Source organism: Danio rerio, chromosome 14 (assembly GCF_052040795.2).
Source record: "Danio rerio strain M-AB ecotype USA chromosome 14, GRCz13ab, whole genome shotgun sequence".
Classification (NCBI taxonomy): domain Eukaryota; kingdom Metazoa; phylum Chordata; class Actinopteri; order Cypriniformes; family Danionidae; genus Danio; species Danio rerio.
The window spans coordinates 8,523,338-8,539,783 of NC_141034.1; the positions used below are offsets into that span (position 1 = coordinate 8,523,338).

The 16,446-nt window shown below is 34.3% G+C and overlaps 1 protein-coding gene and 2 long non-coding RNA genes across 6 annotated transcripts; 1 reads left to right on the forward strand and 2 right to left on the reverse strand.

Annotated features, from left to right (window-relative positions):
- The first annotated feature begins 144 nt into the window (after positions 1–144).
- On the forward strand, positions 145–15,719 carry zgc:110843. Of its 4 annotated transcripts, none has more exons than XR_015506797.1 (4): positions 145–329; positions 3,565–3,767; positions 13,030–13,869; positions 15,375–15,719. XR_015506797.1 is itself a non-coding variant. In XM_087280468.1 (3 exons), the coding sequence occupies exons 1-3, from the start codon at positions 257–259 to the stop codon at positions 13,117–13,119; spliced, it is 336 nt and encodes a 111-aa protein (XP_087136594.1). In that variant the 5' UTR covers positions 145–256; the 3' UTR covers positions 13,120–15,719.
- On the reverse strand, positions 190–4,660 carry LOC147833852 (uncharacterized). The gene is made up of 2 exons (XR_015507219.1): positions 3,162–4,660; positions 190–1,376 (listed from the first exon to the last, which is right to left on the reverse strand). It is a non-coding gene; the product is annotated as an uncharacterized LOC147833852 (long non-coding RNA).
- On the reverse strand, positions 5,332–8,219 carry LOC147840764 (uncharacterized). Its single transcript, XR_015507218.1, has 2 exons — positions 8,127–8,219; positions 5,332–7,582 (listed from the first exon to the last, which is right to left on the reverse strand). It is a non-coding gene; the product is annotated as an uncharacterized LOC147840764 (long non-coding RNA).
- Positions 15,720–16,446: the final 727 nt, after the last annotated feature.

Here is a 16,446-nt window from a genome sequence, read left to right on the forward strand (position 1 = left end):
CATTAATATAATATTTCAATAAATAGTTACTGTATAACAAAAGCCCTAATTAGCAAACTGCCAGTGTAACGTCAAAGAGGATTTGGGCTCCATGTTTACAGTAATCTGAACTGTGCTTTTACGCTCTCCAGCGATTGGACAGATATCCAGTGACGCAATCACGCAGTGTTCCGCAGTGACGGCGACTCATTTCGGTTCAGCGTCTTTCAGACCTTGTAGTGCCCTTAAACTTGAAGTCCAAAAAGCAATACCTGTCATGGCATTTCAAATTCCAGGGCTTTCGGCGCTAAATAAACCGGGATTAATACCGGGTTTCAAAGTATCTAAAGGTAAGAACGATGTTTTCATTTATAACATAAAGCCTATTGCAACCGTGGTCGACTGCCTTTGCTGTAAAACAAATCAACAGTGAATTTGTCGGCATATTCAAATTAGCCGTGTGTATCCTAATGCTGTGTTAATTTCAATTGACTTCAAATGACTTTAGACAGACACATTAACATTCTAACATGCACACAGTTCAGGTGAGTATGGCGTTTATTGCATGGACGCGTTAGTAGGTCATAGGTTTGCATGTGTGTTACAACGATTGACTAAGTTAATATTGCATCAATTATAATAAGTGTAAGTGCTGTGGTAGGTGTTTTAGTAGGCTAAAACTGCATTATTGGTGACACCACTTTGCAGCGATTATTATGCGCAAATCACGAGCTTGACAAAGTTGTTTTCATGTCTTGGAAAACATGAACAAAATGATTCTTTTGAGTCCAAACGAATCACTTTTGTAGAATCTGTGCAATGTGATAACGCTCACAAATAAAACGTACATTATAAACATGCTCACACATGTAACATGTTTATGTTATATCACGTTGAGGTTTAGGTAATCACGTGATCATGACAGTTCATTGAAAAGAAATCGTTCGGAAGAACCGATTCGCGGAAATCACTCCACTGAACGAATCCTTCTCACCTGACCAGGATTACAGTGCTGCAGTGTCGATTTATTATGTCCTGACTATATTTTACCGCTGCTTAAGTTTCATTTTATAACACTTAGGACCGCCAGACACATAAAGACACACAGTACCTTTCCCACCAAGTAATTTTGAATAAGGTAAAGTTGGTTTTATAGTTTGCACTTTCTCCTTAATAATTTAAAGCACATTCTACAAGAAACATACATTATCTGTAACTGAAATAAAAACTTAAATACAGTGAATAAAAAGTATTTCATCACAAAATGTCTAAATTGGACTGATGGTTGATTTCTGTGAGTTGTTCTGTTAAGAAATATGTCGTTCATTCCGTGCTCAGATTTTTGTTCTTTATTAAAAACGCATTACAAAAGTACAAACCCTGTCATTGTCCTTGTCCTCAACCCAATTGAACCTACAGCTTTAATAGTTTTATTATGCTAAAAACCGTTATTTAGAATCAAAAATACTTCAGAAATAGCTAGTTTATGTTGTTATCATTCACATCAATTGATTAAAAACATAAAATTATAAATCAAGTCTACAATTAAATACTACAATTATTTAATACAAATACATTTACAATTGTCCCCATGTTTCTGTCGGTCCTGTCACATTTACTTTAAAAGGCAAGCATTACACGTTTAAAGCCATGACTCGGAACTTCCCAGCCGCAAGTGACATAATTTGATGAAGAAGAAGCAGCCCGTGATCAAGGATGCATTCTGTCATTGAATTGTTTGATTTTTCTGCTTGTTTTTGTATGTTTTTTTAGGGCGACAAGCTTAAGTCAGCCCCTGTCACATTTTTATAAGCGAAAGTGTACGTTTTTGGTACAATATCCCATAATATCAGAAAAATATTCTTTGAAAACTCAGAATAAAGATGTCATATTAGCAGCCATTGACTGTCAAAGTAAAGTTTCATAAACTCATTTCGAGAGGAGCACGTGATATGATTGAGCACGACTGGCAGCTCATCTGTAATTAGTAATAATCCAATCAGAGTGATCTTAGTTTACAATAAATGGATTGTTTTCTCCCTACTGCTCTATCTTTGTTTTGCAAGAATCCCCCCTTCCACCCCATTTCCTCCTTTTCCTCTCTTTTCCAAGTGGGAGCTCTCGAGACCTACCTGATCTCGGATTTCCTGATATGCTTATTGACCCGGCGGGAGCCTTGGGCTCAAATATCTCAGTGCTCAGGGTTCTCTCCCGGAACAGCGTGCCAAACCTACTATAAACGCTTAGCATATCTAAGTGGGAACTCTTGAAGTACATTGTCTACAGTCAATAGTGCTGATATGTTGTTTTGAAGTCAGGAAATCAGAACAAATATACAAAGTAGTGTTGCAAACAATATGGGGACCGTTACTGAACGATTGTGCAAATATAAAACCAACTTAACTCAGTGTAATTTTGTGCTTAATAGACGTCTAAAGGTTGATTTATACTTCTGCGTTAAACACACGCGTATGCTACGGAGCTGCTTACATGTCGCCGTGGTCGTCAGCATCACTGACGTGCACCTCTCAAAAAAAAGGTAACTACACTTCGCAACGACGCGTAGCGCAAGCTCTGTGATTGGTCGGCTTTGTATCGCTGACGAGTCAGGGACTGAGAGCCACGCGAGCCCGATGGAGAGAGTGTTTACAAGTGTATAGCTTGTGAAGGAGCTCCGGATGGAAAGTTTTGTTTTTGTTAAATAAAATGTTCTTCATTATTAGAGTTTCCTAAACCTGCATTTTTGATGTGTAATATTAAAATCGACCCCTATTTAAGAATGATTAAAATAAAAATATATTAAAATATTAAAAAAAAAATTCAAACTACATTTGACAAAATAAATAAATAAATAAATTCAAGAGTTCACACTTAGATACTGTTTGACAACTTGTTAGCAGGTTTGGCATGCTGTCCCGGGAGAGAACCCTGAGCTCGGAGATAGTTGAGCCCAGGGCTCCCGCCAGGTCCATAAAGCATGTGAGAGGAGTACAAGGTCATGTGTTCTCGAGAGTGCCCCTCGGCAAAAGAGGAAAGGAGGAGAAGGGGTGGATGAGGGGTTTCTTCGGAAAACGAAGGTAAGGGAGTAGATCTTAGCTAGGTTACTTATAGTGAGTTTGGATCAATCCGATTGGCTAGCCAATGAGTGTAGATGAGTGGCCAGCTGCAGTCAATCATATCACGTGCTCCTCTCGAAATTAGTTTGTGAAACTTAATTAAATAAATAAATAAATAAATAAATAAAGGATTTTTAAAGAGACAAATCCAGTTTTTACCATGACCGTCTGCTGAACAATTTGTCTGATTCTTTTGCTGGACTCAAATTTGACAAATATAATGAATAAAAAAAGTGTGTGTATGGGTGCTTCCCACTACTGGGTTGCCGTTGGAAGGGTATCCGCTGTGTAAAACATATGCCGGAGTAGTTGGCGATTCATTCCTCTGTGGCGACCCCTGATAATCGGGAACAAAACTGAAGATGAATGAATGAATGAATGAATGTATGAGGCTGATTGTGTAGAATAGAGTGTGGGCGTCCTGCGGGCCCTCTGAAATCCCAGCCCCTCCTCGTGTGTACATTTCCAGATCAGCTGACCACCATCGTTCCTGTTGCAGTGGCTGCGGCTCTGAGCACCTACATGCTGATGCGCTACTTCAGTTCACAGAGCAGCCCCAAGAGCAGAGTCAACTTGACCATCAACAAAGACAGTCCCAAAGTGGTGCACAGCTTCGACATGGAGGACATCGGAAGCAAGGCCGTCTACTGCCGCTGCTGGAGGTCCAAGAAGGTGAGAGTGGTCTACAGTATATTTGTAGCTGAATGAATGAATCCCACAGGCGTACAAGAAGATCATCTGCACTGAAAAAAAAAATTCATTGGATTTACTGCATTTATGTGGGTATTTGGTAAATTGAGTATTACTGAATTGAATTTGTTTGTTTAAATTCAGCCTATATAAATTGTTTGCAACCACTTACCTTAAAAAATGAGTAAATCCAATCAATCTTTTTTCAGTGTGTGTGAACAGTTTTAAAAGGCTTTATTACACATTACTGGAAGATAAAGAGCGACGCTTGGTGTATTCAGTACATACAGTTGAAGTCAGAAATATTAGCCCCCCTGTTTATTTTTTCCCCCAATTTCTTTTTAATGGAGAGGATTTTTTTTTTCAACACTTTTCTAAACATAATAATTGTAATAACTCATCTCTAATAACTGATTTATTTTATCTTTGCCATGATGACAGTACACAATATTTCACTACATATTTTTCAAGACACTTCTATACAGCTTAACCTCCCAGGGCTTAGTGGCCACATATGTGGACAGCACATTTTAGCTCCTAAGTGACTATTTATAATACTTTGAATGTTTTATATTTTGTTACAGACGTACAGTGTCATCCTGCAACTGTTTTGCAGCATATGAAATATCTCAAACCCTATTTTTAACTGTCCAAAGATGGGGAAAAAATGTTAATTTTATACTCTGATAGTCAAAGCAAGTTAAAAAAAATAATTCTATGTTAAATATGCGGTAAAAAACAGTCAGCAAAATGTTTCATGTAAATTCGGACCACAAGTCCACATATATGGACATCATTTTTCTCTAAAAGTACATCATATCAAAAGATGACACTTAGATCTTTATTCTAATTAGGTTCCAATAAGCCCAAATAGCAAAGAGAAATAAAAAAAAATCATGTAAAAAACACCTTTGGGCCTTAAGAGGTTAAAGTGACATTTAAAGGCTTAACTAGGTTAACTAGGCAAGTTAAGGTAATTAGGCAAGTTATTGTATAACGATCTAGACTAAAGAAAGAAAATAGGCTTAAAGGGGCTAATAATTTTGAGTTTAAAATGGTGTTTAAAAAATTAGAAACTGCTTTTATTCTAGCCAAAATAAAACAAATAAGACTTTCTCCAGAAGAAAAATATTATCAGACATACTGTGAAAGATTCCTTGCTCTTTTAAACATAATTTGGGAAATATTTAAAATTAAAAAAGAAAACTAATTCAAAGAGGGGCTAATGATTCAGACTTCAACTGTACTTAATAGTGAAGTTCACCTGAAAATGAAAGTCTACTCGCCCTCATGTGGTTCCATATTCTTTGAGCTTCTTTCCTCTGTTGAACACTAAAGAAGAATTTGTTTTTGAGGTAACAATTGACTTCCATAGTAGGAAAAAAAACTACTGTGGAAGTCAGTGGTTACAGGTGAGGAAATCTTGACATTAGATTTTTACCCCTTTAAAGGAACACTGCACCTTTTTTTCTGGAAATAGCCTCATTTTACAACTCGGTTGATGCTAGAAGGGATACAGCATTGGCTGGAAGTTAACAAAAAATAGTTTAATTTCTTTTTTTTTTTTTTTTTTTTTTTAGTGCTGTAGCCTCACTGTAAGAAGGTCACTGGTTCGACCCTCGGCTGTGTCAGTTTCTATGTAGAGTTTGCATGTTCTCCCTGCATTCGTGTGGGTTTCCTCCGAGTGCTCCGGTTTCCCCCACAGTCCAAAGACATGCGGTACAGGTGAATTGGGTGGGCTAAATTGTCCATAGTGGAAGAGTGTGTATTTCCCAGAGATAGGTTGCAGCTGGAAGGGCATCCGCTGCATGAAACATGTGCTGGATAAGTTGGCGGTTCATTCCGCTGTGGCGACCCCTGATTAATAAAGGGACTAAGCCGAAAAGAAAATGTATTTTATTAACATCTACCCTTACCTTATCCTTAAACTCAACCCTCACAGTATTGTTAAATGTTAATTATACAAATTAAATCATCCATTTATTGTATTTAGTTAACAACTACCCCAACACTAAACCCATTACTTGTGTAAAATTTGTATTTGTTGTTGTACAGTGTCAAAAAAATTCTGCTATATGGACACGAATATTCATAGCTGTATCTCATCTAAACTTTTAGTTTAGATGAGATATGAAGATGACATCTTACAACTGTTAAAAAGCTTAGATGAGCATAGGTCATTGATTAGAAAAGAGTTTAAAATATTTTTACTATTTAAAACTTTTCTGTAGTTACATGTACTAAGACCTACATAAAAATTATTTTCTTAAACAATATGTCAAATATTTAGGAAATAAATGTCTGGATTATTTTCTGTCAGTGCACTAGTGTTTGCACTAACTACAGAAGAGTCAAGCTTCAAATATGAAAATGATCCAAACTCATTTGAGAGGCTAATGGTCTAATCTGATTCAATAATTTTTTTTATGATAACCAAAGCTAAAATGCTCGTGCCAGATGCGATAATTGATATAAAAATTGTAAAACTAAACTCTAGGCAAATTGTAAAATTAACACATTTCCAAAAACCGAAAAGCGTTTTTTTAAATGGAGGACAGGTTTCTTTTGTTTGGTATGCATTTGTATTGGAACACATTGTTGTTTTAGCCACTATTCAGAGCCTAATTTGACACGTTTAGTTTCTGGCTGTGTTCTCTCATAATCACTCAACCAGTGTTTAGAAAAATGTCAATAAAACAGCTTGTAAAAACTGAACTCAAATAGCATAATGTTTACCTCAGGCAAGCATTCAGTGTCCCCAGCTCATTATAGTTCACTGCCGACACAAACCATTGGCTTTGCTTTCAGTTTTGTCTTTGAATGTTGCTTATTATAATTGAAAAATAAATGGCAGTTGAATTTGATAGTTTGGTATCTGTTGATCAAATGTAACCTTTAAAGGGGTATTTTACCCAAAACTGAAAGTTTGGTCATCGTTTACTCACCCTTGTTACATTAGACTATTTTTCATCTCCATACCAACTTTCACATTTATTACTTGCATTCACTGGTTAAACCCTTTTGACTAAGCCAAACAAGTTAGGATAAGTTACATTTTAAGAGATTTGTCTTCACAATGAGCACTTGGAAAAACTGGCTTATAAAGTAGATGACAGAAAAGCTAAACATGTTTGTAAAAATGCTATTGAGCTATCAATTATGGTAGAAGGGAGACGTTTACTGTCATTAAACAACTTAAGATTAAATGATGGCAGATATGATTTTTACCCCTTTAAAGCAAAGATGCCCAAACTAGGGCCCGCTGGCCAAAGTTGGCCCATAGTAACCTTTGATTTCTCACCTGAGAAGAGAGGGGAACGATGAGGATGGTTTCAAGATTGTCAATTCAAATTTAATGTAACCCTTTGTTTGTTTGATTTTATTGTTAAAATCTAACTGAAATTAACTGTTTTAATTAAATGGTGTAAATTAATCAGGCTTCGTTTAAATGTAAATACTGTTACCTGACAATGCAGAGAATTTGGTTAGCAAATCAAGTCAAAGGCAGATTCTGCTTGACCTGTGTATTTAGCATTGAACTCCACTGTTTTAATCGGGATTGTTTGTTTTTATTGCAATAAGTTAAAATTTAAAAAGTTATTCTGCATTACTTCATATGATTCAAAGTAATGTTTTCATTTTATTTTGAAATATGAAATGAATGAGGAAATTACTATAGCAACGTTAATGTAATATAGCTTGGTATATTTACCTTCAGCCTATGGCTCTTGATGATATTTCTTTTTGGCCTTTTCTACAGAAAAGTTTGTGCACCCCTGATTTAATGGAACACTTTACTTTTTTGGCTAATTTTACAACTCCTTAGCTTAGCTTAGCATAGATCATTGAATTGGATTAGACCATTAGCATCTTGCCCTAATGTCAAAAAAGAGTTCAAGACCTTCACTGCCACACAAACAACAAGTACTTAAGATTAAATGATAACAGATTAGATTTTTAGCCCTTAAAAGGAACACTCAATTCTTTTAGAAATAGGCTCATTTTACTACTCAGCTTAGCTTAGCATAGATCATTGAATTGGATTGGACCATTAGCATCTGGTCCAAATGTCAAAAAAGAGTTTCAAGACCTTCACTGCCACACAAACAACAAGTACTTAAGATTAAAGGGTGAAAGATTAGATTTTTACCCTTGTAAAAGAACTAATTTTACAGCTCCTCTAGAGTTAAACAGCTTAGCTTAGCGTTGGTCATTGAATCAGATTAGACCAATAGCATCTCACTCAAATGGAAAAAAAGTTTCAAGACCTCCACTGCCACACAAACAAATACTTAAAATTAAATGATGACAGATTTTTACCCATTTAAAGAAAGACTTCACTTGTTTTGGAAATGGGTTCATTTTACAACTCATCAGTTTAGCTTAGCATAGATTATTGAATTGGATTAGACCATTAGCATCTTGCCCAAATGTAAAAAAAAAAAAAAAAAAAAGAGTTTTAAGACTGCCAAACAAACAACTAGTGCTTAAGATTAAATGATGGCAGATTTGATTTTAAACTCTTTAAAAGAACTCTTCACTTTTTTGGAAATAGGCTCATTTTACAACTCTTCAGATTAGCTTAGCATAGATCATTGAATCGGATTAAACAATTAGCATCATGCCCAAATGTCAAAAAAAAAAGAGTTTCAAGAACTTCACTGCCACACAAACAACAAGTATTTAAGATTAAATGATGAAAGATTTGGATTTGATGAAGGATTTTTACCCCTTTAAAGGAACTCATTTTACAGTTCCTTTAGAGTTAAACAGATTAGCTTAGCATAGGTCATTGAATCGGATTAGACCATTAGCATCTCGCTCAAATGTCAAAAAAGAGTTTTAAGAACTTCACTGCCAAACAACTAGTACTTAAGATATTTTTCCAAAATCTAAGGTAAACGATCTATTGTTTTTCTTATAGTAGCAGTTATTAGGCTAAAACTGTTTAAATATTATGCTTTTATTTTTAAAGTATTTTAATACATTATTAATATATAAGCATAACAGCAGCCTTTTTTAACGTTCGTTAGATGTCATGTTAATTAATCTTTCTAGTCAGCGAAATGGATATTCGGCTTTAAGCAGGAGCCCTGTAGGGAAAAAAATATAATGGAAGTCAATGGTTACTCGTTTCCAGCTTTTTTTAAAATATCTTTTTTTGTGTTTAACAGAAAGTTTGGAACACATGAAAGGTGAGAAAATGATGACAGAATTTTCATTTATGGGTGAACTATTACTGTAATATTACAGTAATGCTCAAGTAATATGTAGCGTGTAACAGCATTAGCTGATCTGATGTTGCTTATCCTTAAGAAAATGTTGTTTATTTTAAGACAGACATGTTTTTTATTATTACTTTTTTGTTTGTTTTACAGAATCACAGTTTTAAAAAAGTTTATCTATTTTTAATGACTTCAAATGTACTAAATCGTCATTTTGAGTAACATTATAACTCAATTTTTTAATCTGCACTGAAAAAAAAACTCATATTGATAAAAAGTACAATTAACTTTATGTAAAATGTTCTTAATGTTTAACCCAACACTCCTAAATAAATTAAGTAAAAGTGAATTGATTATCTTTCCTTTTGAGTCTACATTAATTTAAATTAGTCAAGTAAAGTTAAGTTTTTTTTTTAGCAGAAGGAACATTGATTTTATCAAGTTAAGTAAATCCTATTAGTCACAAATTACTACACTTGGCGTAACTTAATTTATTAAGGCATGACATGTCCACTGACTTGAAGCAAATTAAACCCAAGAGCAAGTATACGTTAAAACTGCTGACTGAGCTCTAAGCCCTGTTATCGCAGCTCTCTGGGTGAAGCATCAAACAATAATGCTGATAATAAAAATGCCAAGACCTAAAGCATGAGCGCTACTCTTCTGCAGGGTGGTAACCTGAAAACTAAAAACACTTACTCAAAACTCTTCTAAATCTTCAAAGTAATGATGCAAATATTTAATGTTTTACTTAGGAAAATCTAGTTATCCTTGACATTTAATATTACATTTTAAAAATTATGAAAGTAAATGTATTTGCTTTTACTATACCACAATGTAAATTGTTCAGTGTGCTATTCACCTTAGTTTTCACCGACGAGTGGGCGCAGCCGTTTGAATCTTTTTGGCTCGAGACTTCCGGTGTCATTCACTTCCATTCATTTTTAGACGTTAAAAACTGCTCATTTGCTGTTTGATGTTGCAAACTGATATTTTCTTATTACATTATTCTACTTGGTCTATATAGTCATGCAAACATTTGTTTGTAGAGCAAGTAGTTTGACCATTTTGTGTCGTTTATTATTCCTAATAATTTCTCTCATAGGCGACTGAATCGGAAGTTCTAAAACAATCGTGAAAACAGGCACACTTCCACATTGTAGAATAAGGTCAATACCGTTATTTCATTCATGGACATAAAAAAGCATGAAAACCTGCTGTATAACATTATGCAAGGCATACAATGCGTATGTTTCTCTATGGCACGCTCATTGCTCTGTTTATCAAATCTAATTCATCTAATAATTAATCTAATCAAAAACATACATACAGCACCTTTAAAGGGACAGTTCCCCCAAAAATGTCCTCACTGTTTTCTCACACTCAAGAAGTTCCGGCTTGTAGCCAGCCTGGTAAAAGGGGTGGTTCTTTTTCTGAAAAAGCGGACCTTTTAGCTATTATTCGCCTTATTTTCTGTTTAATTACGAGGTTTAAATACTTCATTTTAGTGATATTTTAAGCACTATTTTTATATAGAATAAAGAAACATGAAAACAGTACTTATTTTTTTTAAATACAAAGTTTTAACATCATAAATCATAAAAAATAGGAATCTGTTAAAGTTATAGATTAAATACCAGTCTATTATCATTCATTAGGCAAACAAACTGGCCAGAGCTTTCAACTTTCCTCAGTCCGAATTTGGGATGCTGAATTTGGCACTTCAGAACAGGAAGCCAGACCGAAGCAGCAGCCAAGACACAATTCCGCTTGGTCTTAAAGCCCTCTTCGATGGGTTGTTTTCATAGGTATTTTTCTAGTTATTATGGTGTGTGTATGCACTCTCAGAAAAAGATGGTGCAATGTTATAAATAAGGTACAAACCCTTGTCACTGGGGCTGTACCTTTTTATGGGACACAATTGTACCTTAAGACAAAGAAACAAATTTGAACCATTGCAGTTTGTACCTCTTTAAAGACCTGATTTATACCATAGGAAACCAAAATGTACCTTTGGTTTTTAAAAACTGCAGGTACAATATTGTACATTTATCAAAGGTACAAATCTGATCCATGAAGGTACCACTAGTGACAAGACACTTTGTAGTTAACAGTGTCAAATGTGTTCCTTAAAGAGCTAATAAAAGACATTTTGCTCCATCCAAAATGCATCAATTTATTTTCAGTAATTATAAAACATCAAATACATTTTGAACAATGTTTTTAAAAACTTTATATTTGAGTAAATGCATCTTTTCATTTACAATGAAGAATAAAACAAATTTGTTTGATAAACATTTCAAAACAATTTTCACAAAAATGTTACAGAAATACATTCACCTGTACAATATTAAACATTTTTTCTCCAATTTTCACACAATGTCTTTGTAATCACTTAAAGTTAATTTAATTGACTTAATTTTAAAATAGAAATAGAGTTATGCAAAAGTATTGTAACAAGATATGCGCAATGTTTGATCAGTTTTACAATAGTAGAATGTCTGCATGAACACTTTGCATATGCTGGACTTTAGCCAGCTCACGTGCTTAGTAGAAAGTCAACGCCAAGAGGTGCAGATATCAATAATGAAACTGTATTTATCAGAAAAGGTTTACCAAATGTTTATTGTGTTGAAGTTTGCCCTGCGCCTTTGTGGTTTTTAGGATACTTCTTTGATCCGTCAATCTTGTCAATGCTTTTATTCAAAACTTAATTTGCCTCGTACTGTATTGCTTTTTTCTTTTTACATTTTTCACGCTTAAATTCTTTTGATATTTGTTTTTCTTCAGGTTCTTTACAATATCTATAGTTTTTTTTTTTTACCAGTTTTGTATTATAGAACTAAATAAATGTTTGAGTTAGACATCATTCTAAATAATGATTCATGTGTAAATACGAAAATTATTCATAAATCACTTTGCCTTTCCAGTAATATTCATTTTCATTGATATTGTAATAAAGAAGGAGCTGTCCAACACTTACAGTTGAGGTCTGAATTATTAGCCCTCCTGAATTATTAGGCCCACTATATATTTTTCCCCCTTTTCTGTTTAACAGAGAGAAGATTTTTTTTAACACATTTCTAAACATATTAATTTTAATAAATTATCTCAAATACTTAATTTATTTTGTCTTTGTCATCATGAGAATAATAATATTTTACTAGATATTTTTCAAGACACTTCTATACAGCTTAAAGTGACATTTAAAGGCTTAACCAGGTTAATTAGGTTAACTAGGCAGGTTAGGGTAATTAGGCAAGTTATTGTATAACGATGGTTTGTTCTGTAGGCTATCGGGGAAAAAAATTGCCTAAAGTGGCTAATAATTTTGTCCGTAAAATGGTGTATGAAAAATGTAAAACTGCTTTTATTCTAGCCAAAATAAAACAAATAAGACTTTTTCCAGAAGAAAAAATATTATCAGACATACTGTGAAAATTTCCTTGCTCTGTTAAACATTATTTGGGAAATATTTAGAAAAGAGAAAAAAAATTAAAGGGGGGCTAATAATTCTGACTTCAACTGTATATACCTTTTTTATGAGAACAATTGTGTTCCCTCATTTTTATTGTACTATAAAAGGCACAGAACAGTAACATAAGAGGTCTGTTCTGCACCATATAAGGTACAGTTTTTACAAATGTTCTGAGAGTGTACCTTTAAAAGTTCTAAACTTTTCTGAATATCTTTCTTTTGTTGAACCCAGAAGATGATTTTTGAGGAAAACAGCCATCCATAGTAGGTCTAGGAACAACAACAGCAATACTATGGATTTCCCTAGCCATTTTGTTCTTCAACATTCTTCAGTATATCTCCCTTTGTGTTCAACAGATAAAAAGAAACTCAAACTGGTTTGAAACAAAAGCACCACTGCATCTAGAAAAGCTTCATACTAATGCAAACTGTTAATGCAACATCATAACCACATGACAGGAATATAGCCTGCATCATCATAGCATCTGACAGACCGGCGAGTGTGGTTGTGATTTGTATGTATTTGTTTGTTCCCTTGACAGTTTCCCTACTGTGACGGCGCACACGCCAAGCACAACGAGGAAACCGGCGATAACGTCGGCCCGCTGATTATTAAGAAGAAAACTTCCTAAACATTGAGTGAGTTCTGACGTCAGTGTTTTCAGACCGCTGGAGGTGATGCTTTCATATCACAGGGACTGTAATTGTCGATGTTAATTCTCGCCGAGGACTTCCTGTAGCGCTGCAGACATGCATCAGGAAACATACTGAAAACATGATGCGGTTTTTACACTTGCTCTTCCTCTCAGCCTCCAAAACAACCCATATTTGTTTAAATGTGCTTTAAATGTCCTCTAAAATATGTCTGCACTACAGCACTGGTGAATGTGAGCCAAAGCTAATACGCACAACAAACATTTCAGTGATTAAGAGGTAAAAATGTATGATTTGTGCTTCTGTATAGGTGTAAAACTAAACCAGGTACCATTTAAACAGTATTTAAAGGGATAGTTCACCCAAAAATTAATATTCTGTTATCATTTATACTGAAACATTAAAGTTTTTCTGTTAAACACAAAATAAGATATTTGGAGGAATGCTGGACTCTGGAAGCTCTCCGCTTAAACTGTTTTTGTCTTGATTTTTCTTCAAATATCTTAAAATGCTTAAATGAAGAAGCTTTTGTACAAAATATTATATAAAAATAATAAGTCAAAATTAAATGGGTTTTTCCTTCAAACCAGATCTAATTATCTGCCATACGTTCTTCCCTAAAACAATCAAAATAAAGTCTTGGTTTCATTTTGAGTTATGTTTATTTCTCGTTTACCCTATTGCAGGGGTCAGCAATCTCATTCCAGGAAGTCTGCTGTCCCTACAGGGTTTAGCTTTAACTTGCCTTAACACACCTGTTTGGGTGTTTCAAGTACACCTAGTAAGACCTTGATTAGCTTGTTCAGGTGTGTTTGATTAGGGTTGGAGATAAAATCTGCAGGACACCGGCCCTCCAGGAACATGTTTGGTAACCTCTGCCCTATTGCAATGGGGTATACATAAAATAAACATAACTAAAAATAGAACCAAGACTTTATTTTGATTGTTTTAAGGAAGAACGTACTTTATTTTGACCTATTAATTCTGAAAGCAAATCTATAGGGTGAATTCGGGTAATTGGTGACACCTAAGCTTCAGTGTGTTTATTTCTGTTCTAACAAAATTCAGTCAACAGGACTTTTATTTTAAATTTAGCATGGACTCCATGTGAGTGAAATCACATGACTTCATTGGGGGGGTTTCACAGAGAGGGGGCAGGCCACTTGTCAGTCAGGAAGCTCTCGTCAAAATTAGATGACAAGGTCAGTGGCATAGGATTCTGACTTGATTAATGTTAAGGACATAAACATGTCATAAATAAGACAATGTTCCCAATTGTTGTCAGTTTATGTTTGTGGTCTATACAAGTAACAAAATATGCATTAAAGTGTTGAAAATGTTTTTTAGATTTTTTTTTTTTTATATTGAACATTTTTTGATGTCCAACATTATCAAATATGACTGATAATCTGGGACAGTCTTCGAATCGGAGAAATGTGTATTTAGAGACTTTATAAATTTAAGGATACAGAGATTGAATGTACAATGTTCAGTACACAAACTCGCATATGCACACACACACACACACACACACACACACACTCATTTACACTCACTCACCCACTTAAGCACAAACACACACACATCCTTACACACAGTCTTTCTCACACACACATGCATATACATATATATATAATGTGTATGTATGTATGTGTTTGTGTGTGTATATATATATATATATATATATATATATATATATACACACACACACACACACACACACACACACACACACACATATATATATATATATATATATATATATATATATATATATATATATATATATATATATATATATATATATATAATATGCATGTATATACACTTTTTTTTTTCAGCCCAAATACATATGTCCCAGATTACAAAGTGACCTGTCCCAGAATATCTAATTCAAGCAGATTATTATTATTTTTTTATTTATTTTTTTTGGACACACAATTAATAGGTGTAATATCTACATTGTTTTCTTAGGTAGTTAGAAAACATCTTAGGGATTTCAGAAATATCTCATATGTTATTCTAATTATTTAGAAATCAAGACCTGAAGTCAAAATTGCACAAAGTGTCCCAGATTACCCAAATTCACCCTATATTATTACTTGCCTAGAAAATGCTTCTCGATTTTCAGAAAATAATATATTTTTGGACTAGAAACAAGGCAAAAACTCTTATTGCGGGGGTCACCAATCTCATTCTTGGAGGTCCGGTGCCATGCAGGGTTTAGCTCCAGCTTGCCTCAACACACCTGCCTGGATGTTTCAAGTATACCTAGTAAGACCTTGATTAGCGTGTTCAGGTGTGTTTGATTAGGGTTAGAGCTAAAATCTGCAGGACACCGGCCCTCCAGGAACAAGTTTGGTGACCACTGCTCTATTGCAAAAGCATTTATTTGTCAATTATGACTAGTGTTTTATATGTCGTCTTTTGTGACAGCTTGAGAGTCAGTAAATGATGACCGAAATATTATTTGGGTGAACTATTTGTTTAGTTTTTGTTCTGATGTGCAGTGAGGAAGCCATGTGCATTTGGCTGTCCAATGCTCTTGAATTTCGAATAAACATGATGTGAAATGGAAGTCGTTGCGTGGTTTTGGCAGGTTTGTGTTTTCAGTCGGTTTATCTCTGGCAGAGCTTTGCAACAGGATGTGGGAGAGAATGTGCTTTACTTCCTGTTCTGCAGCATAGAGCACAGGAAATTATAGATCCTGCCGCTGCAGTTCTGCTCACGCACACCAGATGGAGACGCTGCACCAGCGCAGTGCTGGGTTTTGGTTTGAAGGGATTGTAAAACATCGATCCTGTGTGTGAGGTTTTAAAAGGACTATGAATTATGTTTATGTATGCAGTTTTTTTCTGTTAGACATCTATTTTAAATGTTCTTTAGTGATGTATGGACAACTTTACAATCAAAATATTAATCAAATTTATTAATTAACTGTATGAAATTAACTTAAAAACAAGTTACCCAATACAAGATATCTTAGTCAAAACAGATAAATGATCATTCAAAGTGATATCTACCTATACCAATATAAAATAATAATATTAAATAGTTAATAGTGATTATTAGTGTATTTAAATTGATTTGACTTGTATATTTCAAATTGTATTGTTTTTATGTTTGTGTAATGTTTTGTTTGTTCCCATTTAACAATACTCATTAATTGGATGGGTCGGGGGTCACTTGTACAATTTAGTACGATTTGCTTATCCCCCAATGACAGTTGGGTTTATGGGGAGGATTTGGTGCCACGCCTCCTTTTTAAAATGTACATGTTGTTCATATTTTAAATATACTAACAG